At 42.0% G+C, this 21404-nt stretch overlaps 1 protein-coding gene across 8 annotated transcripts in view; it reads right to left on the bottom strand.

Moving 5' to 3' along the window:
- TJP2 (tight junction protein 2) overlaps window positions 1–21404 on the bottom strand; it is a 142153-nt gene that overhangs the window by 22860 nt on the left and 97889 nt on the right. For all 8 annotated transcript variants that reach the window (XM_068236143.1, XM_068236152.1, XM_068236183.1 and 5 more), the window contains 10 exons: window positions 18397–18550; window positions 15872–15977; window positions 14875–15032; window positions 14118–14193; window positions 12268–12418; window positions 11129–11237; window positions 6904–7114; window positions 2727–2920; window positions 1642–1737; window positions 1466–1545 (listed from right to left, as the gene is read on the bottom strand). In XM_068236143.1, the coding sequence (XP_068092244.1) occupies window positions 1466–1545; window positions 1642–1737; window positions 2727–2920; window positions 6904–7114; window positions 11129–11237; window positions 12268–12418; window positions 14118–14193; window positions 14875–15032; window positions 15872–15977; window positions 18397–18550 (1335 nt within the window). The remainder of the gene's footprint in view (window positions 1–1465; window positions 1546–1641; window positions 1738–2726; window positions 2921–6903; window positions 7115–11128; window positions 11238–12267; window positions 12419–14117; window positions 14194–14874; window positions 15033–15871; window positions 15978–18396; window positions 18551–21404) is intronic.

Here is a 21404-nt window from a genome sequence, read left to right as displayed (position 1 = left end):
ACAGAAGAATGCATTCTTATGCTTAGTCACCTATACTGCGTAGAAGTACCCAGGTAAACATAGGTGTCCTAACTCTGGCCCTGTAACATGCATAGTGCAGACATGGTGTGCCTGGATATATGTATGTTTATTCTTATCATTGACCCCTGTGGCTAGGGTCCAATTCGGTGCACTCCCCCCTTCCCCTGTATGTTTGTCAGCATGCAGACAGCTTATGCTGGTGTATGCGCATGGTGCACATGGACACATAACGTTAGCTCCCTTGTGCGATTGGTAAGATGCACTGTCTTTCCCAGGAGAGGAAGTTAGGATGTGTGCTCCTAATCCATTGATAGGTTTGATGCAATGAATGTGTTTGCATGTCTGCACTATGCATGTTACAGGGCCAGAGTTAGGACACCTATGTTTACCTGGGTACTTCTACGCAGTATAGGTGACTAAGCATAAGAATGCATTCTTCTGTGAACTAAAACCCTGGCTTTTAATTTAGCTGTAGGGATAACAGTTGTGCCTGGATGAGTAAATCTGTGAATGCATTTGTTTGAACATTTGCATGTGAGTGTGCGAAGGGTTAATTGATTTCAACCAAAAAGATGGCTGCCCCCATGACAAAGATGGCAGCCTCCATGAATCACAAACAATTGCCTGTTCTTTTAAAACAGGGTAGGTAAGAGATTATATTACCTATCTATTCTAATTAACATAACTAATGTAACTTGATGACAGTATGTTTGTTTAGGCTGAAGTTCCCCTTTAAGTACAATTTTCTTGCACCAACAGCTGTGCAAACCGAAATCTTTATAATATTGGATTAATTTAACATTTAAATAATAAAAAGAAGAAATTCAAGACTACAGTGCTAAGTACGGTACCACATAAAATAAGAACCCTGAATCCCCCCTTGATATAAGAAGCACAATTTAAAGCCAATGGGTACCACATTAAAAATAAAAAAAGTCAGATACTCACCTAAGGAGAGGGAAGGCTCGGTCCTAATGAGCCTTCACTCTCCTCTCCCGGTGCCCTCGGTGCTGCGCTGGCTCCCCCGTTCGCGTCCGCCGCCGCAGGAACTTCGGAGGTCTTCGGGAGCCCTCGGGCTTCCGAAGACGGGCCGCTCCATACTACGCACGCGCGAGTGCGTCATAGAGGGCGCTCGCGCATGCGTAGCATGGAGCGGCCCGTCTTTGGGAGCCTGAGTGCTCCCGAAGGCTTCCGAAAGCTCCCTTCGGCATGCGGAAGTGGCAGTATTTGACCGAACTGGTTGAATACTGCCACGGGGGATCCTGCGCGGGACCGGGCACCGGGAGAGGAGAGGGAAGGCTCATTAGGACCGAGCCTTCCCTCTCCTTAGGTGAGTATCTGACTTTTTTATTTTTTAAATGGTAAACACTCACTTTAAGGAAGAGGTCAGCTTTAACAGGAAGTGTGGAATCCTAATACATTACATACACATTGGTATTCTCACCTGCTCAATGATCTGCCTGACAGTATTGAGACGTACTACACCATTTGACTTCTCTGAACCAGCATCTTTTGGCTCGGTCTCTACAGAATGAGAAAAATAAATCACTTTTAGAAAAAAAGATATGCATAAGAGAGATGCACAAAAAGCACTAACAAAAAAAAAAAAACACTACTTACTTGCCACTTGAAACACATCTGGCATGTCGCTAGCCAGCTTATCAATTGCTACATCTGCAATTGGGCCAAAAACCACAACTGGTCTTTTAAAGCCAGCTGAAAGAAAAACAGAGAGTAAAATACTTAATGTGCAATTGTACCTTTAAGTCAATGTCACGGAGAAAAACAAATTTCTTCCATGATAGAGAGAGATATATATATATATACACACACACACACACACACACACACACACACACATATATACATATACACACACACACACACACACACACACACACATACATACATACACACACACACACATATATACACATACATACCCATTAACGATACAATTAGGTGGCCAATCGAACATTTCTGATTGCCGCAGTAATCGATCAGAGACGATTGGTCGTGCCCATTAACAGATGAGTTTCCTGGAAGCCAATCTGATCAGATTGATGGAATTGATCCAAAACAGATCAATTTCATTAATCTAATAATATTAGTTAGCGGGAACTTCGCTGTTAATGGGCAGAAATAATAGTTTCCCATCAATTATTGTTGTAGAAATGATGGATTGGGCCCAGATCTGTAGCATTAATGGGCACCTTATCACGTATTTTAGCAAACGTTATAACAGACAAAGGTAAACAGTTGCAGTTAAATGCAGTCAGCTGCCAGGAAAAAGGTAGCCGGGAGTGTCTGCACATGATCTGAAAAACCTACTGATAAGTTAAAATCCATCACTAGAATAAGCTATTAGCATCACTTTACTGTGTACAATATAACGTTTATCCCAAATGTTGTTTCTATAAAGGCAAAATGAGAAAGAAGAAAAGCTTATGAATATACAGGTTATTGACCTTTTAGGGCTAATTGGTTCAAGCATGCTAGTGTTATTCTATATTTTCTGTTTGAACTCAATGGACCATGTCTTTTTTTTCAATCTAGCTATGTCACTATGTAATATAAGTAAAGGAGAAATATTACCAAAACACTTTGCAAAAGGTTTAAGATAACCAGTGGATTAATGTGGAGATTTACCACGGAGAGGTGCAGTACGTGCAGAAATACTACAAATGCTCTACAGCTTTTCTCACCTTCCCTTAGCATGACTCTCTCATATGAAGGAAATCTGGTGCTGATCAGAGAAAGTGATGCCAGATCATCCCGGCTTTTCTTAGCGTTTTTCTTGGCACCTGATCGTTGACCACGATTTTTCCAGAAGTCTGCCCTATCTCCAGCTCCAGCTGCAGATCTCTGTGCATTCTGTACACTGGCCAGCTGGTCCGCCCTGCAATATAAACCCAAATCTATACTCAACAAAAAAAAATAAAAAACAGAATATCTGTCAACTATATGCATACTTTCGTTATATAAGCTCATCCATATATATAAGGATGTCATAAGGACTTTGAACCCTGGGAATGATCCCCCTAAATCTGAGATTTTCCTTCCATGAGAAATGTATTTTTTTAAAATGTTTTTTATTGCTAGGCAAACAGCAAAAAGACTTTGTCCCCTTTTCCTGCAGTAGGATGGGAGACTGCAAAGCAGTGACATTTCTCTTAGGATTGAGTAGGCTATTTCCAGTATTCTAGATTGAAGATTATTGCCTAGTATATAAAGATATTTATGTTTCACAATGGATCAAGAAAATTGGTGAAAATTGTACCCAATGCCTACCAGTTTATTGCTTTTGAAGACTTATTGGTGTGATTATCGCCGCATTTATGGCCTGTGTTCCTAACAACCCATTGTTATAAACGTTGATGAATCCAAAATAAAAATTAAAGAATTCTAGGCACTGACAACTCTAGAGTGCTTTAAAATGACTCTTGTGTAAACATGGCTGATATATATTGAGAATGAGATGATAAACTATATAAAACGTTACTGTATATACTCGCATATAAGCCTAACTTTTCAGTACAAAAAAAAATGTGCTGAAAAGTTGCCCCTTCGGCTTACATGCTAGTCAGTGGAGAAGGTTTTGTTACTGGCAGAGAAGCACAAGGATTGTGCACTAGTGATCCTGCTCCTGCCAGCTGGCTCCTTGCTGTATCGGTGTCCCCCATCCCCTGCAACATGGTGTGCAGAGTGCGCTGCTCAAGACTACCTGTGTCCCCAGGCTTGTGACGCAGAGTGTGTAAGCAACGTGTCAGTGGTGCAATGATCGGGGATTCTTCCCGTGTGGCAATCGCTGTCTCTCATATATCTGACGCCATCTAGTGGCGTCTTAAAGAGACTCTGTAACAACAAAAACCTCCCCTGGGGGGTACTCACCTCGGGTGGGGGAAGCCTCCGGATCCTAATGAGGCTTCCCACGCCGTCCTCTGTCCCACGGGGGTCTCGACGCAGCCCTCCGAACAGCCGGCGACTGTGCCGACTGTCAGTTCAATATTTACCTTTGCTGGCTCCAGCGGGGGCGCTGTGGCGACTTTCGGCACGGAAATAGACGGAAATACCCGATCTCCGTCGGGTCCGCTCTACTGCGCAGGCGCCGGAAACTTGCGCCTGCGCAGTAGAGCAGACCCGACGGCGATCGGGTATTTCCGCCTACTTCGGCGCCGAGAGGCATCAGAGCGCCTGCGCAGGAGCCAGGAAGGTAAATAATGACGTCACCGCTGCCCGGACTGCACGGAGGGCTACAGCGAGACCCCCGAGGGACGCAGGACGGCGTGGGAAGCCTCATTAGGATCCTGAGGCTTCCCCCACCCGAGGTGAGTACCCCCCAGGGGCCGTTTTGGCGTTACAGTTCCTCTTTAAAGAGAGTCTGAAGCCATTCAAAATTCTTCCTTTTACTGTTCATTTATCTTCAGCAATATGAGCATAGGTGAAACGCCACATTCCCACATCAGAACGATTCTTAACTCCGTGGTATCTGGAATCCTCTGAGATACAGTTTGCAGTTTTTTTTTTTAATTTCTCCATTTACATCAAACCTGCCATTTCCAGAACTCTGGTTTCACCCCATATATAAAACATACTGGAAAGTTACAGTTTTCCCACATACTGTATCTCAGCAAGGATATATTTAATCTTAAAGGGAACCAGAGACGCCGGCCACAAAAAAAAGAAAAAGATTTCATACATACCTGGGGCTTCTTCCAGCCCCATAAGCCTGGATCGCTCCCACGCCGCCATCCTCCGCTTCCTGGATCGGCCGGTACCAGGTCCCGTCACTTCTGGCGGACGCGGCCAATTATCCGCATGATCAGAGGCTCTCTCCATATCCTTACGCGTGCGCAGTATGCAGCCGCACGCGTAAGGGTATGCCGGGAGCCCCTGTGATGCGGACAATTGGCCGCGTGCTGCCGCCGACTGGCCGAAACTACGGGACCCGGAACTGGCTGAAACTGGAAGCGGAGGACGGCGGCGTGGGAGCGATCCGTGCGTATGGGGCTGGAGGAAGCCCCAGGTATGTATAACTTTTTGCTGGAGTCTTTGGTTCCCTTTAATTTCCTAAATACTGGTAGAAAAAGCCGATATAATAAAAATCTGGCACCTTTAACATTTTGTAGCCATTGTGTAATCTACATAAACAGAAATGTACATTTTACAATAACAAAGGCTAGTACATGACTGCATTTGTCACTAACACTCTGAGAAAAGAGATTACAAAAAAAGCCTCCCTGATTTTAAAGAGTAACTCCAGCCTAAACAAACATACTGTCATTAAGTTACATTAGTTATGTTAATTAAAATAGATAGGTAATATAATCTCTTACCCACACTGTTTTAAAAGAACAGGCAAATGTTTGATTTCATGATGGCAGCCATCTTTTTGGTTGAAAGGAGGTGACAGGGAGCATGAGACACAGTTCCAACTGTCCTGAGCACCTCTCCCAGTTGCTAGGCAACGTGTATAACAACATAGGAAATCCCATCATGCTCTGCACAGCATCAGGGAAAAAAAGCTCAGGCTTTTCTTTGATGGGTGGAGCTTAGCTAAAAAATGCAGCTAAAAACGAGGCTTGGGTAAGAAAAACAAAGTTCTGATGCTGTGAAACTGTTAAAGAAACACCAAGCCTTTTCAGTTCTGCTGAGTAGATTTTTAGTCCAGAGGTTCACTTTAACCTTAGACATTGAGACTGATCATAACATTTGTAACTCTCTCTGTAGGAAGACATTAAAAAATCACCAAACAACTGGACATAGACAATTCCAACATCTGGAAAATAAGTCTATAAGTGGAGAAGATTTCAAAAGCCGACTTGCCCATTGCTATGCTAAAAGAAGGCTCTAAATCAGGGATGTCAAACTCCAGTCCTCAAGGACACATTTTTTGGCACAGCCATTTTAGTTGATGGAACTAAATCAGGAAATATGTGGTTCATCAGGTAGCACACACGTATCAATTTCTTAGTCCATCCTAAACACTGTAATGGATATGGCCCTTGAGGCCTGGAGTTTGACACCTGTGTTCTAAAACCTTTTAGACATAATAGATGGTTCTTGCTAAGGCGCTCTACTGAGAATCTAGCAGGTGTACAGTGGTCCACAATCCTTGCCATGTGTTTTAGTGATCTGAACTGCTGGATCATCTTGTTGGAGCCCCAGTCCATGCATCAACCCTCCACCCCTAACCATAGCAGCAGAACCGTTGCTAGCCTAGAGGCTATCAATGCGCCAGTACAGCATTGAGAACCAAAGTGTTAATGCATGTGTAGGCACTTTAAAGGCTCAGGAATTTCATTGTGTGACCAACAGGTAACTCATGACATTACTTACCTCAAAATACATTACGAGTCTACCACCACAATGAAGGCAGACAATTTAAATGTACAATTGAGGTGTGCTAGAAAGAAACTACTGATGTCTAGAGGATGCAAATCTAAAGATTGTTCACGACCACCCAGGCAAAGTCTTCAGAACAATCTGAGCTTGACCAAAAAGGATAAGAGATTTTTTTGGGCGTGGCGTCTCGCTCAAATGCTTTTCTACTAGCGAGCAGAAAAGAATTCGACAATCTTCAGCGCCGCATTCTGCAAAAAAATGTTGCATTTTGACCCCTGTAGGGGAAAACGGAAGCACAGCGCGTAAGCGTTCCATAAAGATATGTTTATCGAGTGTGACATTTGCACGAATGATGGTAAAAGCCAGTACTGATGTGTCCATTCATTCGACTGTCATTTAATGCCAATTTTTATGAGCAGGTTTATTTATAATACTTAGCAAAATGTACCATACAATATCAAAAGAATGTTGGAGGCCTTCATGTAGAAAAGTATGCAAAGCAGCATGAAGCATTTTTAGAACAAAAGGTAAAAATACCTGCTTTTACTTGGAATAATGCCCTTTTCCAACTCATCAGCAATCCTTACTGCAAGCCAGCTGCCTAGCTTCCCATCATACAGTGTATCAACCACCCTGAAGATCTCGCCTCTAGTGAAGTTTAGAAACTGTGGAGCCTCTTTCTCATATTCAAAGTGAGTCCTTATGAAGAAGGAATCTCCCCGGCCACAGGCAAGTATGTTCTTGTAGACTGGAGAAAACAAATAAATCAAATCAGTAACAATGCTCTTAGAATTATTGGTTTAAAGTACAAACTTCAGCTCTGTAAGGATATAAAGAACTTGAGCTTGTTTAGTAGTTGAAGGACATTCAGTTGCGATGACTGGAATTTTACACAAAAGGTCTTTTGTATCTCTCAGTAAACAGCAGCTCAGGGCAGGCAAAATCTGCTAATGCTTTTCCAGAAACATCACTGTGGACTTTATATAATGCATTTCTAAAGTATAATAAGCATGCCTTTAAACTAAGCATACATTAGATACATGAAACACTTTAAAAATGATTAAATATTAGGTTTGATCTAAAAATCAAATTTGAATATTTAACTGACATGACCTTTGTTGCTACACAACAGATTACTGCAGCCCCCCCCTTATTTTCTTGGGAAGCTCTCGGTTCAATTCGTGCAACCACTTGCCTAATGGCCCGTACTCACGGGCTGCAGAAGTGGCCTGTCGACAGCACACGTGAGCGTGCTAGCGACAGGCCGGCGACAGCTTCTCTCCAGGTCCCTCCGCGTACACACGCGGAAGAGGGACCAGCGGCGAGACGGAAGCTGTCGCCGACGTTCCTCCTCCCCCCGCCGGAAGCTCCATTTACCTCTATGGAGGTTGCTGTCGCTAGTCCGCGTACTCACGCGGACTAGCGACAGTTGCGGCGGAGGTGCGGCGGCGACTGTTGCCATGCGATTGAAACTTTCAATCGCATGGCGACAAGAGCGACGGGTGACAGTTCGGGGTGCGCGCGCATGCAACGGCCCATACTCACGGGCGACCTGTCGCCGCAACACGCGCGCGCCGCGTGTTGAGGCGACAAAAGTCCCTCGTGAGTATGGGCCATAATACAAACATAGGTCTGGTTCCACCAATCCACACTTGCATTTGTAAACAAGCTATGATCTAGGACAGTGATCTGCAAACTTGACTCTCCAGCTGTTAAGGAACTACAAGTACCACAATGCATTTGTCTTTATGAATCATGACTGTGGCTGTCAGACTCCCGCAATTCATTGTGGGACTTGTAGCTGGAGAGCCGAGTTTGCAGATCATTGATCTAGGAAGTGATGTTCTTACACCAATAGAATGCAGCTCCTCTCCCCACCAGAAGCCTTGTCTACAGTATACCTCCTAATTCCTGAAAGAGGATACAAGATCAAAAAAATACTTATGTTCTCCTAACATATAGTATGTAGCCCATTCTACTGCACAAACTCCCCCATGTTTTTTTTTTTAAGAAGGACAGCCGAGGTGACAGGATGAAATAGACTTGTGTATGTATAGTGCCAAGCACAAAAATTACTAGCTTTGTTGCTTTTTTTTCTCTCTTCACCTGGAAGAGTTAAACATCAGGTATGCAAGTGGGTTTCTGTCCGGGTCGGGACCGGGTCAGACTATGGCATAACCCTTACTGTTCAGTAATTACATCCATAAGCTTCTGAGAGCAGGAAATAAATAAAAAGGGTCAATAATTCATAGATTTGAGCTCTAGCATACTTCAGTGAAGGTGTCATTGAGCAGAGACAACGAAACAGTAAAAACTAGATTTAAAGAGAATCTGTATTGTTAAAATCACACAAAAGTAAACATACCAGTGCGTTAGGGGACATCTCCTATTACCCTCTGTCACAATTTCACCGCTCCCCGCCGCATTAAAAGTGGTTAAAAACAGTTTTAAAAAGTTTGTTTATGAACAAACAAAATGGCCACCAAAACAGGAAGTAGGTTGATGTACAGTATGTCCACACATAGAAAATACATCCATACACAAGCAGGCTGTATACACCCTTCCTTTTGAATCTCAAGAGATCATTGTGTGTTTCTTCCCCCCTGCATCTCTCATGCACTGAAGTTTCAGGCTGCTCTTTTCTTCCTGCAAACAGCTTTGCCCTTGTCTGTAATTCTTCAGTATGTGAAAGCCCAGCCAGCTCAGAGGACGATTTATCCAGCTTGTAAAAGATAAGAGAGAAGAGAGAAGCTGCTCTAATCTAAATAACACACAGGCAGTGTGCATAGAGGGGCCTGGAAGGGGGAGTTCATAGCAGAACCACAACACTGAAGAACTTGGCAGCCTTCCAGACACAGGCTGACAAGTCTGACAAGAGAGAGATAAGTTGATTTATTACAGAGACTGTGATAGTACAAAGTGCTGCAGTAAGCCAGAACACATTAGAATAGCTTTTGGAACTTGTAGGATGATAAAAAACAGGATGCAATTTTTGTTACGGAGTCTCTTTAAGTATAAGACTGTGGGATATCTAAAAAAGCCATCTTTAGGAAGGGGAGGATAGATACAATAGTTTTTCTCATCAGTTTATTTTCAAGGATGATTTTTAAGCTTTGTTATGTTCCATGTGACCACTTTAAGCAATAATAGATATATTATTAATAATATTAAAAATTTATTTTAAATGCATTTTAAAGAGAATAAAATATTTTTTATAAAAAAAATTCATTATTTCGCAGTTTTCAGCCATTATAGTTTTCAAATAAAATGTGCTACTATAGCTAAAGCTCACACTTAATTTTGTTTTTCGCATTGTACTTTATCAGTAATTACAAGCCCTTTTTCATGGTATACATATTTGAAAAGCAAAGTCCCTAAGGTAATGTCTGTATCAACTTAAATTCATTTTTGGCGTATTTTTTTTTTTCATTTTACATGGGGGCACAGGAAAGGGCAGAAGGGGTTAATGGGCATATTATAGGAATAGTTAATTTATTTATTTTTTAGGTCTTTTTTTTTTTTTTTACCAATCGATGTCCCTATTCCTGTGTACTTAGAGTGCTGAATCGCAGCATTTATTATAGGAGCAAGTGAAATTTTATTTTGTTTACAATTAACTATTGTTCCTCACTGGAACAGTGATCGTTCATTCATGTATAAGAACATGTGTTCTTAAAGCCAATCAATCTGTGCACTACTGTGCAGCATCAGGGGCATGCCCATGTGCCAACACCAATTGTTAACGCAGAGACAAGTATCTACGTCCCTGGGAGCTAAAGTGAAGCTTTCAGGTACATAGATACTTGTCCCAAAGGAGGGGAACAAGTTAAATCAAAATATGTCTGACAGCAAATATTGTTAATAGAGATGGTCAGTGAAATGCAAATACTGTATATTCTGGCGTGTAAGACTACTTTTTAACCCTTGAAAATCTTCTGGAAAGTCAGGGGTCGTCTTATACGCCAGCTGTCATTGATGCCGAGTTATACGCCCTATCCTGTCACCGACTCTCAGATCTCGCTGCTGAGGACTGTAGTGAAGCGGCGCAGGCGCACATAGGTGAGATCTGAGAGGCAGAGAAGGAGGTAAATAGGATACAAGGGTAGGCCAGAAGGGTGAAAGAGGCGTGTTTTATGGGCACAGTGCAATCTATTCTTTCATACCGCTCTGAAAAAACAGGGAGACAAGGGGAGCTGATCAATCCTCTCCACAGGGAGAGGGAGAGTTAACCAATCCAACCAGTTAGTCAATCCCCTGTATAGTGTTATATACTGGGTACCACATACAGTACAGCGCCAGTATCTGTTCCCACATAGCACCAGTTTATGATTTTTAAATTTTTATTTGGAGTGCACTGGAAGAGGGGTAGTCTTATACAACGAGTATATCCCAAACTCTATATTTTAACTGGAAAAGTTGGGGGGTCATCTTATACGACCAGTCGTCTTATACGCCGGAATATACGGTAATTGCAAATTAATGAAGGAATAAGCAACTTTTAATTCGTCGAGGCTGCGCAGGCAATATTTACCTACTGCGATCCTGCACAGGATCGCGGTAGGTAAATATTTACCTCGCCACTGTTTGGGGGGGGGGGGTCACTGCATTCAAGCTGCGTAAATTTGCATAGAAAATTTACATAATTCTGCATTAAATCAAGGTAATTTAAAATTCATTGACCATCTCTTATTTTTAATTATGTACACAAAAGTATATTATTCAATAAAGCACTTTATGGTTAAATGCAGGATAGATCAATTACCATCATATCTGCTCTGGGTTAAAATAGTAACTTCTTCTCCTTTTGGAATTTCCAATAAGTACAATACGGCATCTTCTCGAGCCATGCATCTGAAGTCTTGTGTGTTGACCTAGAATCATGGCATCTAATATGATACAAGCATCAACTCAAAACATACATGTAAACTTCTGACATTTACTTTCAATTTGCATGGAGCTTATCCTCTAGCCTCTGCGCCACTAAAACTCGGAAAGCGGGGAAAGGGACATGGCTGCTAAAATCTCCAACTAGCCTGTCAAATGAGGACCCAAACCATGCTAGCATCAGGATCAGCACTGAAATAATTTGGTTTGTTCTTCTTCCAGTTCACAATTACTTAAATCATAGATATTTTTATAAAATAAACCCCTCAATAGGAACTCTGATGGTTAATGGTCAGATTTCTGGACAACATTTAAATCAGATTTTGGCATTTACAAAAAAAAGTGCACCAATACCTATACCCATTTTATAGTTTGAACTAGCTTGTGTATTATGCCACATTTTTGGCACAGTTGCGTGCATTCACCTGCAGTGACATATGTTAACAACTCCAGTCTATCCTGGATTTACTACAGTCCTCACTGACCATGTGATTGAAATCATACAGCCACTGCTTACTGAACCTTTCAACAATATTTACCCTGGTCTGCTACAACACAAGTGAGGACAACAGCAGTGTGTACCGGGGCTAATAACACGGTATTCCAAAACTCGAACCGGGGCTAATAACACGGTATTCCAAAGCTCGAAGCGGTAGGCAGAATGTCCGTCTTTGCCCGGTTTCTAGACCTTTCTTGGCAGAGGAGATAGCAGGTAAAGCATGACCAGAGTTTTAAACTACAAAATGACATCTGCATCTACTTTTAACATTCCTACTTACATCCTCTTCCAAAAACAAAAAGGAAAATGGTGCCTGATCGCTATTAAATATTTCTGATGGAGCATGGGCCTCATTAACATGTTAACAGAGAGCTGTATGAGCATTGCACTGTCATTGAGATAGACACTCATAGGAATTACGGTACTTTAAAACAGTGAACTTGAAATAGTGCGACCATTTTTCCATTTGCTGAAATGAGTTCTTATTTAACTTTCCATTAGCAGCAGTCAGCTCTCACCTTAAGCAGCTGATCGCCTTCTTGCAGCCCTTCCTGCTCAGCAGCACTGCCTTCTTGAACACCAGCAATAAATATACCAACGTCATTACCACCAGCGAGGCGCATTCCCACACTGTCCCCTTTTCGAAACTTGATCATTTTAGTATTCGGTCTACAAGGAAAAGCAAAAAAAAAAAAAAATATAAATGTTTTAGTGTTTATTCAGTATATGCATGTTAAACAGTTGTCAGATCATGTTTCGTGCATCTTTTTCTCAAATATGGTCAAGCTTGTGAGAAGGTGCCGCAGTGCACAACAGTCAGCAAGAATCTCTTTTTGTACATTAAAAAATAAGTATCAGCTATTGCATACTGCACCTTGCTCATCAAAACAGCGTGTACCAATCCTGCTTTATGGCAAACCTTAGTGTGGACACTTCCATTCCCACTGCTAGCATCCCACAGCAGGGCACATTACTCAGTACCTGCAACTCTTGTGATTAGTCTTGTTTTGGTATTCAACAGCAAGATTAACTGGTCTCTGAGCTGAACTTTAGGAAAACATGGAACATGAAGCTTTCACTAAAACCTGCAACCTAAGCTACATACAAATGCCATATTTCCATTGCCTAAAATGATTATCTTGGGTGATGATGAAGACAATGGCCTCAATTCACTAAGATCAAGCTGGAGATAATAAGGCAAGAGAAAAAAACTTACCTCCACATAAGAGAGAGTTATCTTATCTCTTCATTCCTTAAGTTACCTCCTCTGTAGTTATTTTACCTCCTCTGTAGTTAATTTACCTCCTATGTAGTTATTTTCACATTCAGTTAATAAACAGCCTGTCTTTAACTCTGGAGTTATTTTAAGGATTGAAGAGTTAACTTAAAGACAGAAGGTTTAACTTTAGGTTTGCCTGAGGTAAAATGTTTCCTGAATACTACATGCCTTATCACCATGGTAACAACTCTAGAAGCGTTATTAAAGACAGGAGATAAGCTTAGTGAATTGAGGCCAATGACCTCTTTGCAAATCTCCTCTTTAGAAATTTGCAGAGATGGACAATACTTGATTGACTGCTATTGTAGTTCCAGCTGCAGTTTGCATCATTTTGCCTCCTGCTCATCCTGCTCTCTCCATAGGACATAACAGAAAAAAGCAGAGCAGTGTGCTCTTCATGTATTGTTTTTGAACTGTCACCTTACACCCAATAATTCATCCTGGGTGACAACAACATGTATGCAGTTGTACTTCTGTAGCCAAATAAAAGTAATATTCCTTAGTCTGTTCAGCCCATGTATTGGAGACTCAAGGTAAATATTAAAGAAAACCTGTACAGAAGAAAAAAGTTCCCCTGGGGGGTACTCACCTCAAAAGGGGGAAGCCTCTGGACCCTATCGAGGCTTCCCCCATCTTCCTGTGTCCCACGGCGGTCTCGCTGCAGCCCCCGGAACGCACAGGCGACAAATCCGACAGCCTGTGCAATATTTACCTTTTCCGGCTCCAGCGGGGGCGCTGTTGCGGCTCTGACGGAGATAGGCGAAAATAGACGATCTCCGTCGGGTCCGCTCTACTGCGCAGGCGACTTGCGCCTGCGCAGTAGAGTGGCCTAACGGAGATCGGCTATTCTCGCCTATCTCCGTGGGAAGAGCGGATACTGCGCCTGCGCTGGAGCCAAAAGGTAAATATTTACATCGCCACCGCTCCGGGAGGATTTTATGCGCCGCCGTGGGACTGAGGAAGGGGGAAGCCTCAACAGGCTTCCCCCACCCGGGGTGAGTACCCCCAGAGGAGTTTTTTTCATTACAGATTTTCTTTAATAAGCTAAGTGAAAGCCTGCCAAACAAACAAAAAGATTCAAAAACATACCCATAGATCTCCAAATCTTCTGGACTCGGCTGAAGAAACTGCTTGCGAATTACTGCTACAGGCTTCTCCTTCTCTACTGTACAAGTTACAAACATATACAGTTTACTTATAGACATTAAGTCTCAGAGATGCTCAGCTATTCACATAATTTATGGTACACCATTTGAAAAGCTGAATCAATACTTTGATAAATAATAATAAAGCTGGGTAAACAAAGAGAAAGCTAGCACAAAACTGCAGAGATCGAGTCCGACATACATGTTAAGGGTTCACACTGGAGTACATACATTTCAATTGGCACAAGATACCGTCGATTGCGCAGCTCTTCCATTGCTGCAGAGCTCCGTGAGTGGGTCAGACGCCAATTTTGATTGGTCCTCGGGGTCTGGAGCCAATGAAATATGCCCCTGACCGGCTCACGAAGCTGGGCTGCAAGGATCTGGTTGGTTGTTTTTGTTTTGTTTTTTAGTTTTAAGTCACAGGTGTACTTTAAGGTTCCATTTAAGATAAGATTTGTGAATCAACTCCACAATGTGAACTTAGCCTAAGAGAATAAATATGATATTATTAACCCTATTGCTGCAAAGGATTATAAGAGCAGTCTCTGTGTAATTTCAGGTTATAATTCTGCCATTCCTCAGTAGCAGGAATGTCAGCTGCCTCTTCTGCAAGAGCATCCATCTTGAAATCACAAACTGCCAGTCTGTAGTGTGATGGCGTGTCTAAAAACGAAACACTCAAATATGTTGGTGCTAACCTTGAACAACTTCTTCTGAGTGTACTGAATCTTCCTCAGACTCCGAATCCACTGGGTTTACAATGACAGGGGCAGGTTCTTCAGCTTTGTTAATTACTTTAAAAGGCGTAGGCATGGCTCCCATCTTGGCAAGTCTGTTGGGTGGATCCTCTTTAGAACTGAAAAGAAAATGTGAAAATAACTACAATTAAAAACAGTCTTTTGACGGTAAAAAAGTCAAGAATCACACTGATGTCCATTTAGAGCCATATGATAGTTTGGGAAGAAATATGAATGTGGGTATGAAAGTAATACCTATCACAGTGGGGAAAATCACAGGATGCTAGTAGAGGAGATTGCTGATTCCTGGTCTTCTGCATGTAATAGTTCTGTAGCTTAGATTCGCGATCTCCCTGCTAGTCGTTGCAAAACTCCAATGAGACGAGTTAATTTAGCAAATAACTGAACCAGCAAGAAGCACAGAGGGAGCATCTGCAGAAGACCAGGACACCTCAACTTGAAATTTAGGGATATTGCTATGGCCGTATTGTGATGAGAATAATTCTCTTCTCTCATTCACCTTTAACTAGGCCATCACACAGAACAAAAAATGGCCAAGTGGTCAAACCTATAACCTCACAGTCCTGAATAGGGATTGTTGATGAGATGCCAATAATTGTGTTGATGAGCATTATGCAAATTAATGCAGCCTGAAAATGAACCAATCAAATCCTTCTGAGGTAAAATTTGTATTCTCTTTCAAAGTTTGTAGGGTTTAATCCAGATTCCCCAGTTTTCTCCCACGTTCCAAATGACATGCTGATAGTAAAAGTGCTTTACCCAAATTTGACTCTACACTGTTAGCAGCACTCGTAGGATAAGAAGTGATCTGAATTGTTCTGTTACCTCCAAGTCACTGCATAATACAATGGCACTAAATAATGCAGGCCATATATAATTAATTCATTTGATACAGATGTGGATCTTATTCTACAGTCTAGAAAAAAAAATCTCTTACATCACTTTTTCTTTCAGCTTTTCATTGGAGGAGTGAGAGTCTGAATGGTGCAATCTCAAATCTTCCAGAGGGGATGAAGAACGGTTCGACTCGATCTCAGAAATATCTGTTTAATGGCAAGAAAATATATTGTAAGTGTAGTCTAAATGTTTAAATAGCACACCAAAAGCAGCTTTAAAGCGGAATGAAAGCCAGCATTTCTTCTTTGCTCTAATAGATTATTTACAGCATATTATATACAACCAACATTTTTTTTTTTACTTGAACAGCATTCAAAGGGTTACACACGTCTAATGCTGGGCATACACGGGTCGATCCGGCGGCCGCTCAGCCGCTGGATCGACCCCCGCCGCGTCCCCGCTCGTCCGGATCGATTCCCGCTCGTCCCCGCCGGCGCTTCTTATCACCCGCTCGATTCGCCGCTATTGTCCGCCTGCGGGGATCGAGCGCGGAATCGATCCCCGCGGTGATCGGACATCAGGCTTGATTGATAATCCTCCCCTCGACGCTGTGTATGCCCAGCATTAGAAGCTCTATGCCAGCAAAGCTGGACATCACGTCACCTCAGCCCTGCTGCCAATTATTTATCTGTGCTCCCATCTTCCTAATGCTGGATACACACGTTGCGATTTCCTGCTCAATCCGCGGGATCGATTCGATTATTTCCAACATGTTCGATCGGGTTTCGATGGATACAGCTGTCGATTTTGCATATTAAGTATGCAAAATCGACGGCTGCATCCATCGAAACCCGATTGAACATGTTGGAAATAATCGAATCGATCCCGCGGATCGAGCGGGAAATCGCAAGGTGTGTACCCTGCATAAAGGTGACCACTAACAATACAATTTGCCAATTGATCGTTTGTCAACGATTATTCGTATGAACGATCGGAAATTATCATTTGAGACCACTAATGGACAAAGATCTCCTAACCAATCTTATCAGATTGACAGGATCAATCCGAAAATCTGATCAATTGCATTGGATTGTTAGGAAATTTTTGTCCATTAATGGCCCCAAATGATCATTTCCAATCGTTCTTACGAATAATCTTTCATAAAGGATTGTTTGGTGAATTGTATTGTTAGAGGGCACCTATAAAACCCATGCAATCTATTTGCCACATTTGACCTCTTCCTCAATCCTGCACCCCATGCCCTTACTGTCACCTTTTCTGCTTTACACAGCCACCTGCTTTAAAGAAAAAAATGCCCATTCTTCCACTCTAGCACCTGCACTGACTGAGTTGTACTTTCCCTTTCCTTCCAATACTGATGAAATCTTCCCTTAGGGCTCTTTCATACTACAGGCAGCGGTAAAAGGCTAAACCGCTGCGTTTTGGCTGCAGGCGTTTTCAAGGCGTTTTAACGCCAATACATTACTATCAATTGTAATGAGAAACGCCGCGGTAGGCCCAGAAAAAGCTCCTGGGAGCGTTGATACGTAGCGCTCCAAAACGCAGTGTTAGATGTGAAAGGTAAAATGAAAGTCTATGGACTTTCATTTTATCTTGGAAACCGCCAACTTTGGCAGTGGCGTTAAAACGCCGAAAAAGCCCTCTAGTGTGAAAGGGCCCTTAACCCCACTATTATTTAGCCATCATTCAATGTAATTCTTCCATATGCCTCTTAACTATTTAAGTGCCTGGTTTACAAAAAAAATGAATTTCTCAACTCCAACTTGTTACTTGACCCTATTTAATCTTCCTTTCACCCCAGAGACTCCACTAAAACAGCTCTCAAAGGTGACCAAGTAAACTTCTTTCTGCCCTTTCTCTACATATTTTGACACGATCAATCTCTCCTGCTTAACGCCCGGCAACACTGCTCTTGCTTGGCTTGCTTTATAGTTATTTTACTGCTCATTACATTTTTCTAGCACTGGCAATTTCTCCTCTCACCCCCCTGTCTGTGCCCCTAAAAGGCTCAGTCCTTGGACCTGTGCACTTTTTTCTACCTCCTCCCTTTTCAAACTCATATAGGTCTACAATACCATTAGTAAGTGGATGAAACCTAAATTCACTTGTCCATCTCTGAATTGTTTCCCTGTATTCTGCAGTGCCATGCTACATGTAAGACGTATCATGGTGATGGCTGACAGGTATTTAAAGCTTAATTTGGTTAAAACGAAACAAAAATAACACTGGCAAACACTGCAAATCCAGTGCCACAGATAGGCTAAGCAACAAATGTGGTTGTGTCCCTTTTGTACAGCCTGATCACCTACCAAAACTGTTTTACAGGCTTTCTCAATTCAAGAAAGAAGAAAGTGCCATTCACTTTACAGACACCATTGAGATCTTAAGTTATGCCAAAAAAAATTGGAAAAGACCTGATTGCCACAGGATATAAGTCTTGAATACAGGTATATAAAATGTTACTAGATATTTCCTCTGGGCAAACATCAGTGGTAGATGCAAAGATGTTACTAAACAGAATACTGCTTTAACAAAACAAAACAAAACAAAACAAAAACAAAACAAAAAAGAGAGAAACTATGTACCAAGAAAAAAAATACCCACCGCCTATGTCAGAGTCACTGTCATGCACAGAAGGAATGTTAATCAGTGTTTGCTGTACATCTCTCTGCACTACCAGTTGCAGCTTCCCTCTTGATTTCTCAATTAGCTTTCGAGCATCGGATAAGGACATATTTTCAGTTACAGTACCATTAATCTGTAGCAACAAATAAATCATAAAATAAACCAGTTTTCAAAGATAATTATAGTACCAGGTACTATTTATACAAATTTAAACCTGAAAGTTATAAAGAGGTATATTATAAACCACAATTAACTGTCGTTTAATTTAAAAAAGCCATCCTATGACCCCGGTTCTTAAAGAAAACCTGTACTGAAAAAAGTTCCCCTGGGGGTGTACTCACCTCAGTAGGGGGAAGCCTCTGGACCCTATCGAGGCTTCCCCTGTCCTCCTGTGTCCCACAGCGGTCTTGCTGCAGCCCCCGGAACGCATAGGCGACAATTTGTCAGGCTGTGCAATATTTACCTTTCTGGCTCCAGCGGGGAGCTGTTGTGGCTCTTCCCACGGAGATAGGCGAAAACAGCCGTTCTCCGTCGGGTCCGCTCTGCTGCGCAAGCGTAGGAGACTTGCGCCTGCGCAGTAGAGCGGCCCGACGGAGCTCGGCAATTTTCGCCTATCTCCGTGCAGAGAGCGGATACTGCGTCTGCGCTGGAGCCACGGAGGTAAATATTTACATCGCCGCTGCTCCGGGAGGATTTTCGCCGCCGCCGCAGGACCGAGGAAGCCTCAATAGGATCCGGAGGCTTCCCCCACCCGAGGCGAGTACCCCCAGGGGAGATTTTTTCGTTACAGATTTTTTTTGAAAGGACACCCGAGGTGAAAAACTAATGAAAAACAATTGTATTTATCCTCATTCTCCTAAAAATGACTTTTAAGATCTTCCAGTTTTTTTTTATACTTACATCTATTTTTAAAGTTTTTACTGTTTTATTGTTTTTGCTCAATGACACATTCATTGAAGTATGCCAGAGCTGAAATCTGAACTATTGACCCTTTTTATCTCTTTTCTGCTCTCAAGCCATTTTCTGCTAGGAAAGTGTTTTATTGTAATTTCTTATCAGTGAGGGTCACACTGTAGTCTGACCCAGTCCTGACTCAGACGTAGTCTGACTGTGTGTTAGGCACTGTACATACACATGTCTATCTCATGTCACCTCGGATATCCTTTAAGGATACATATTGAAGTGGGTAAATTACTAAATTGAGTATGATTTTCACTGGACAGTTGCTATGTTATCTTATTTAAAAGCCGACCCAAAACAAAAAAATTATCATCCTTGCACAATATTTAAACATTACATTTTAATATGAAATCCTGAAACTAAAAAAAAAAAAATTAAGTATAAACATTACTTTAAAGTTAACCTGAGGTAAAAATAAACTGATGAGATAAACAATTCTATTTATCCTCCTACTCCTAAAAATGATTTTTTTTTGTCATTTAGATACCCCATGGTTTTCTTTTATATTTAAACATTTACAAAGTAGGTTGAATGTTTTACTTTCTCTAATCAGTGGCAGCCAATTAAGTGTCCCAGAGTTAGAAAAAGGTCAATAGTTCATGTATTGCATCTCTCCCTGCCCTCAGAAGTTGAATTCTGCCAGGAAAACGTTTATGTCTGTAATTTGCTTATCAACAATGTTTACTATATTACCGACAAGGTACTGACAAGACAGACGCTGTCAGTTCCATGACTAGAAATTAACTCCTTTCAGGCAGCAAAATAAAACAAGTAAAACAGCCTGGTTATTAATATGTTTTTGCTGTACACACATGTTTATATCATGTCACCTTGGGTATACTTTAAATAATTGAAGGTTGCAGCCCCTCCCCCAAAGGCATCCTGCCGAGGCAAGGATTGTGTTGCATGCTGAAACTACTGCATTGGCCTCTAGAATCTCATAGGTCTAGTTTTTATATTATTATTTTTATAGATCTAACATATTCCGCAGGGCTTTACAAAGCACAGTAAGACAACACGGGGAACATAAAATGCACAGCAGCACAAAGGGCGCGCTCTATTGGCAGTAGCAGTGTAAGGGAGACTTGCCAAAGGTCTCCTACTGAATTAGTGCTGGCTTACTGAACAGGCAGAGCCGAGATTCGAACCCTGGTCTCCTGTGTCAGAGGCAGAGCCCTTAACCATTACACCATCAGCCAACTGGAGGATGACCCTGCCCTTGCGAACTTACAATCTAAAAAGGTAGTGGGAGACACACTAGGTAAGGAGACGCAAGGGGGATGGATGGATGAGGCAGTGAGACTTTGCTTCGAATAACATTGTGAACAGATAAGTAAACGGGCTAAAAAAAAAAAAAAAATGTTATAAGCTTGTCTGAAAAGGTGTGTTTTAAAAGTGCGTTTGAAGATGCTCGTGTAAAGTCCAGGATGCGAGCATGAGAGGAGTTGATCAGCTTAGAGGCCAGGAGAATTTCTTGGGAGGAGCAAAGATTGCAGGAGGGACAATATCTAGAGATTAGTGAGGAGATATAGTTTCCACTAGGGGCTACTCTGAGCAATACCCTGCATGTGAATTGTATTTTCTAGTTCTAATGCTGTGTGGTTTGATTCATCGTTAAAAGATGTTAAAAGCACCTAATTCTATGCAATTGTCTGATAGTTCTGAAAATGCTTAATTCCAGACACAGACTTCCTGCCATCTCTGAGCAAGCTCTCAATGGCAGAAATAACTTTGATAGCCATTGAAACTAAACTTTCACAGTGCTAGTATACTCGTAAGAAAGCTTAATATGAAATCCTGATTATTAATATCTCATACTTGAAAGATTTCTTTTACCACCATTGCAAGGTACGGGTATGTAAAGTTAACCTCTTGACGACCAGCTAACGCCGATTGGCGTAAACTGGTCGTCTGCGGGTTACCATGGAAACGGCCGCTCGATCGAGCGGCCTTTCCATGTCAGTTCACGGAGGGTGTCTCCGTGAACAGCCGGAGAGCTCGCCGGCAAAATGTAAACAGGCGGGATG

Source organism: Hyperolius riggenbachi, chromosome 1 (genome assembly GCF_040937935.1).
Source record: "Hyperolius riggenbachi isolate aHypRig1 chromosome 1, aHypRig1.pri, whole genome shotgun sequence".
Lineage (NCBI taxonomy): Eukaryota > Metazoa > Chordata > Amphibia > Anura > Hyperoliidae > Hyperolius > Hyperolius riggenbachi.
Note: the sequence above shows the minus strand (reverse complement) of the source record. Positions and strands in the feature narration are given on the sequence as shown.